The 6,280-nt window shown below is 40.1% G+C and overlaps 1 protein-coding gene across 1 annotated transcript; it reads right to left on the bottom strand.

Moving 5' to 3' along the window:
- Positions 1 to 3,192: 3,192 nt before the first annotated feature.
- On the bottom strand, positions 3,193 to 4,035 carry LOC142180011 (uncharacterized). The gene is made up of 3 exons (XM_075250928.1): positions 3,864 to 4,035; positions 3,603 to 3,745; positions 3,193 to 3,549 (listed from the first exon to the last, which is right to left on the bottom strand). The coding sequence occupies exons 1-3, from the start codon at positions 4,033 to 4,035 to the stop codon at positions 3,193 to 3,195; spliced, it is 672 nt and encodes a 223-aa protein (XP_075107029.1).
- Positions 4,036 to 6,280: the final 2,245 nt, after the last annotated feature.

Here is a 6,280-nt window from a genome sequence, read left to right as displayed (position 1 = left end):
AATTTGTGTGTGAACCGGGTGACTCTTAACGATGGATGACGTGACAACCTTCTTAAGGGATTGAGTCCATTTTTGGTGTTTAGGTAAGAATAGTAGTAATAATGAATAAAAAGACCTAATTTAGTCAGGCTCGAAGAGTCAAACATGCTTCACTTGGTACCAACACACTTAACTACGTGCTTATGGTTAACAATAAAGTTTTTGAAAAGAAATAGCTCTAGTTAGTGACCTTGTGACTCTTGTGTTGACTTAGGCAATCATCGAGTGGTTTAGTCGAACCATAGTGATTTTCAATCTTGAATATGGTCGTTGTGGGCCCTCGACTCTATCCGCTTTAACAATCCAGCTGCATGAGAGGTGAGATATTGTTGGTGCAAGTCCAAGTACCTGTGCAAATGGTCTAGAACTTGTCCCGAATGTATTTCTAGGCGAAATTTTAAGTTTTGCTTGGCTTAAGAAGTGATTGTAGGCTCTTCTTGACCCGTTTGAAATTTTCCATGGTTCGTTGTTATCCCTAATCAACCCAATTGAGCCTAAAAACTTTCTCATTTGATCACCACGTTACAAGCCTTTACCTAGTTTGTTGTGACCCTCTCTTGGCACCCGAGCTTTCCTTAACACTTTTGTGAAACAATTGGCTAAAAATGTAAGTTTGGGGAAGAGACGAGGAGTTTGAAAAAAGTATCAAGGCAAAAGAGAAAAGAAATGAAGAGAAGTAAAGGCAAGAAAAAGAAAGAGCAAAAAGGAAAATGCAAAAAGAAAGTGAATAAGTTGAAAAGTTAAAGGGATTCAGAGAAAAGTAATGATGCAAAGCATGGAAAAGGCGGAGAAGGAGAAAATGAATAACATGGCCAAGAAAGAGTGATGTTAAGTCTCTCTAGTTCCCCTAAGGAAAAGAAAATGCTTTAAAGAGTTGGCAAAAGCATGAGCAGATAAAAGAAAATGGAGTGCTTAAGGAAAGATGAACATGTTCTATCATAGCTTTTCCAACCTCATTCCAAAAGCCTTCATTGCATCCCGAAAAAGCCCTACGTGATTTCAAGTTGAGTAAGCTTACATTAGTGGTGATTCACATGAGGGACAAGCCTATGGTACTTAAAGCCGTACTTGCGACATTCTTTTGAGAGAGATGAGTGAACCTTTCACAAACTTGTGAATTGAGTGCTATATTCTTAAGTGAGATAGGCAAAAAAAAGAGTAGAGAAGGAGGAGTTTGGGATCCACAATGACCTACATGAAAGAGCGAGCTTCCTTGATTAATAAAGTCAATTCTTGATGCTCAAGTATCACATTAGAACTATTCGTGCTTAAAAGTTTAACTTGTTGCCTTGTTGATAATTCATAAGTGTCTTGGGTAATTGTTAGTCCCAATTGATGTGTGATTGATTCACCTTTGATTAGCTAGAATGGCTCTTAACTTGTGGAGATGGGAATTACCTTATTTTTTTGAGGACAAGCAAAAGCTTAAGTTTGGGGTAGTTGATAAGTAGGGATTTTGACTACTTATTAGCGCCTTTTTGCTTTCGTTTTAGTCCAAAAGCGCTTAATTGTGTTCCCGAAAACTGATAAAATATGCTTAATTGCGGGAATATTGGAAGATGAGCTCCTAAGATGAAATCCACTTCAAGAAGGAGTAATCTGAAATTAAGGACAAAAACAACACAAAAGCTAAAAGTGGGGTCCGCAGAATACCATCTGCGGCCACAGGTCATGAAGCAATTCCATCAGAGAAGGTTGCAAGATGCGGACCGCACATGAAATTGTGCGACCGCAGAAACTAGGTAAAATCCAAAGTTCAGAGAACCTGCATTTCAAGTTCAACAAGAGTGCGGACCGCACAATTATTGTGCGGCCGCAGAATAGCATGATGCGGCCACAACCACATTTGTGCGCACCGCAGAATAGCATGGTGCGGCCGCAGACATATTTGTGTTGTCCGCAGAAAGAGAGAAGTGCGGCCGCAATTCAGAATTGTGCGGCCACAAGTTTCCAATCCTGTCAGGCTGAAGCAAAGTGCAGACCGCACATGGAATTGTGCGGCCGCAGAACCTCCGAAAGGGCATTTTTGTCTAAAAATTCCAGCACTGTATAAATAGAAGAGTTTCACTTTTTTAGGTTAAGTTTTGACATCAGCTGCTACAGTAGACGGTTTCTTTTACTCTTTTTAGTAGTTTTTGCTATTTTGAGCTTTTTGAATATTGATTTCATCATTTTAATTATCAATATGGGTTTAATTATCACTTCTTCTTCTTTTTATTCCAATTTAAGCATGAGTAGCTAGATTTTCACTAGGGTTGTGACTCAACCCTAGTGTGTAAACTTAATGGATGTTTGATTTATTGCTTGTTTATGGTTGGGTGTTGATTATCTAGCCTAGTTCTTGCTTTTATGTGAAGAATTAATGGTTGTAAATATTATTTCATGCCTATTTGACTTGGTTTCTACTTGAGAAAGAGAGACTTAGTCTAGGAAAACTTGGCTAGCAAGAAATTGGGTCAATCGAGAGATTGATAAGCCCAATTAAAGGGTTGAACCTAGACATAGTAAAACCCGACTAGAGCTTATTATCAACTGTTTTGTTTAATACCCATTTGGACTTGAGAAATCCAAACTGGGCAAAATGACTCTCTGACCGAGAGGTAGTGAGTGGGTACTTAAGTGTTGATATCTATAATACACCCCGACCAATAAAACAAGCTTTAAAGTTTATAACTCATTAGACAAACACCTATGTGAAGGTAATAGAACTAGGCCTTTTATATCATTTGAAAAACAAGCAAAAGCAATTTCCTAGTTTTATTTTTTAAATCGCAATCGTAGTTTAATTTAGATTTTCAAATGAAATCAATTATTGCGGAAGTGCAAATTTAGATATACAAAATCACACGCTAAGATATATACTACTAACACCCATTCACATAGCTCCCTGCGAAATTCGACCCCGACTCTTGTTGGGTATTACTATTGCTTCGACCATTTTTATATCCTCAAATAGAGGAGTAAAATTGGACGAGATCAAGGGCCATTTGCTCGAGCTCTTCTGCGGTGGACTTGGTCGCATCCGTCTCCTCTGGTACCTAAAAATATCTCGGCACCTGGTGGGATTTCGATGACTCATCGCCTTTTTTCTCTTCATTCGGAGAGGGAGAAGGCATCGGTTCCTGTAATTGGTATTTGTTATGCTTGTTCCCTTTACTGGTGGAAATAGTTACTGCGTTCATCTCCCTTGCTGCTTGTTGGTCTCCTCTTATCTGCTTTGATTCCTTCTGGGGTTGGAAATTTCAATAACTGGTGATACGTTGAGGGTACGACCTTCATCTCGTGTATCCACAGCCTTACAAGGATTATATTGTAACCCATATCTCCATCTACCACTTCTAATAGGTTGGTTTTGATCAATCCTTTGGTATTTGTGGCCAACAAAATCTCTACTTGGGTTGTCACATTTGTCAAGTTAAATCTAACCAAGAGTTTTGTCGTCGGAATGATGCTTCCGGTCAACTTTTTCTTGCTCCAGCACTCTCCATCGGATGATGTTGGCTGAGATTCCTGGGTCAACCAAAACGTTTAATTTTGAAATCTAAAACATTGTGAGAGATTACCAGAGCGTCATTGTGTGGTATGACAAGTCCATCAGCGTCTTCCTCCATGAAGGTGATATCATCCTCTGTGACCTCCCGGAGTCTCTTGTTGTGAGTTACTGATATCTTTGTTTTCTTGGCCGCTGAGAAGGTTACACCGTTGACTTCACTTCCCCCAAAAATCATATTGATAATCAACCGATGGGGAGTCTTTTGCCTCCTTCGAAGGCTCTGTATTGTCCCATCTTCGGCTGTAGTTATTCTTGGCTCAAACACTCAAACATTCCCTAAGATGGCCATTTTTCAGTAATGTCGCCACCTCTTTGCGAAGATTTCGGCAGTCCCCAGTTCTGTGGCCGTGAGTCCCATGATATTCACACCACAAATTGAGATCCCTTTGACTAGGATCAGATCGAATTGGCTTTGGGAACCGTGCTTCATTGATATTCCTCATCGCTGATACCAACTCTACTAAGCTGATGTTGAAGTTGTAATCTGATTACCTAGGATATGTGGAGTCTCGGGCCCCTAATACCTCCTTCTCTTGTAATGACCTGCTGTTTTGGTTACGGTTGATTCTTCTATCGGGAGCGAACTTATCCGAGGACCGAAATCCTTTGTTGCTGCATCCCTTGGTTCTTTCATACGACAGAAAATGACCTTTAGAGGACCGCCGATTCACATCGAAGTCGCTTTTAAACTTGTCCTGGTTTTTGTCTCGATCCTATCCTTTGGTTATTACCGAGAAACCGAGTTGATTGTCTTCTATCCTTATTTTGACTCGTATCGGTTATGGACGTCCGCCCATGTGGTTTCTTGAAACTCGAGCAGGATTTCTTTCAGCTTTCGGGAGGCATCACAACTCCATGAATTTAGACCCTTTATGAATGCCTCTGCCGCTCACTCATCTGGTACCGCCGATAGCAACATCATCTCTTTTTGGAACCGGATCACAAACTCTCATATCAGTTCAGTTCAGACTCGCCATGCGCAATCTTGAATATGTCCGCCTTTTTGGCTTGAACCTTCCTTGTCCCAGTATGAGCTTTAATGAACGAGTCTGCAAGCATCTCAAAAAAGTCAATTGAATGCTCGGATAGAAGAGAATACCATGTCAGGGTCCCCTTTGTGAGGGTTTCACCAAACCTTTTCAGCAAGACCGACTCGATCTCATGCTGAAACAAAATGGTTCCCTTTCACAGCCGTAGTGTAAGTTGTGATGTGCTTCTGTGGATCTGAAGTTCCATCGTACTTTGGTATGTCCGGTAAATTGAATCTCTTAGGGATTAACTCTAGTGCTACACTCGGTTTAAAGGGCAATTGTGTGTATTTTTTCAAATCTGGGCCTTTTAGTATTGGTGGCGCGCCAGGAATCTGATCCATCCGAGTGTGAAATTCCTTCGCATTTTGATTCATTCATTCGTTCATTTCCCTCATAAACCTCATGAGCTCGGCTTTAAAGGGATCATTCCCGTTGTTATTCCCAAATCCTCTACCGGTCCCTCCGGCTTCATCGAAGCCGACTTCACCCTTTAGGGTGTTGTTATCGACCCTCTAAGCCGTTTGGTTTGCAGGAATGCTGGGAGGAATCGAGCCCCTTCCGTTCGCGTTATTGGAGGTGCCTGACAATGCTTGTTTCAACTCCGTCAAAGCCTGATCCTGCCTTAAGAGGTGTTTCATGATTGCTTTCTGCTGTTCTCTCAGGATTTTTACTGTTTCCAGGACATGTTCCTCCTCCGCATCATCGGGAGGCAGTTCCCGCACATGCCGAGGATACTGGCTATCTCTAACCGAGGTTGTCTCATCCTCTTCGTTGCAAGTCTCAGTGATTGAATTATCATGCTGGGACAATTATTTGTTCCCCTCAACATTGTGTGTGATGTTGACATCATTGGCTGCCATATTTTTTTCCGCTAAGGAAAGAATCAAAACAAGTTAGTAATAAATGCAAGGATCAAAATAATTACGCAACTGTCTAAGTCCCAAGGTGGGCACCAAACTGTTTACCCGTAAAACTGTATAATTAAATTTGTTACGTGGTTTATAGACAAGCGAACTGATTCGATCCAAAAAAATGATAAAGAGATTACGATTAAAAATGAGATTTAGCAATGAAAATTGAAGAAAATGACAAGTCTGGCCCCGAGCGCAATGCCTCCGAGGACAAAAGTGAAAGCAATGATAAAGTGCAAATAAAGTTGTTTAATTGAGATTTGAGAGAAAAGGTAAAATATAGCTTATGTATGAAGAAAACTTCGTGTCCATACAATAGTTGTTGAACATGTTATTTATAGTTTTACCTAGGGAACAAGATCCTAGGATCAAACTCCTCTTAAATGATAATAAAATGGTCATTGATGAACATATAATGGCAATACAAATATTCTCTGCAATTTTTGTCTATTTTTACTTGACTTGCCTTTTGTCTATTTTTGGTTCCACGTGTCATGTTAGCATTCGATCATATGGCATAAACCAATTTTATACCATACAAATAGTAGATTAATTTTTTATAATAGTGATATTCAGCATATTTTTATCAGCATGGGTTCCGACTAACTCTATTCAAGAGGCTTAGACCACTGATACTCATCATCAGGATGACTCCTGATTTGCTTTCTAGTTTCATTTTCTTCAACATCCGAAGAGAAAGAAATATAAAATGGCCAAAGAGAATGATGTAATAATGATATTGGAAA

The sequence above is a fragment of the Nicotiana tabacum genome, chromosome 4, assembly GCF_000715075.1.
Source record: "Nicotiana tabacum cultivar K326 chromosome 4, ASM71507v2, whole genome shotgun sequence".
NCBI lineage: Eukaryota > Viridiplantae > Streptophyta > Magnoliopsida > Solanales > Solanaceae > Nicotiana > Nicotiana tabacum.
Note: the sequence above shows the minus strand (reverse complement) of the source record. Positions and strands in the feature narration are given on the sequence as shown.

Bases quoted from the DNA above. Each gene is read 5' to 3' on its own strand.
- LOC142180011 (XM_075250928.1), bottom strand. From the start codon at position 4,035: ATGAGGAATATCAATGAAGCACGGTTCCCAAAGCCAATTCGATCTGAT. The intron at 3,746-3,863 runs GTTTGAGTGTTT...GGGGAAGTGAAG, and splicing joins AAATGGCCATCTTAGGGAAT to TCAACGGTGTAACCTTCTCA. The intron at 3,550-3,602 runs GTAATCTCTCAC...TGGTTGACCCAG, and splicing joins TACCACACAATGACGCTCTG to GAATCTCAGCCAACATCATC.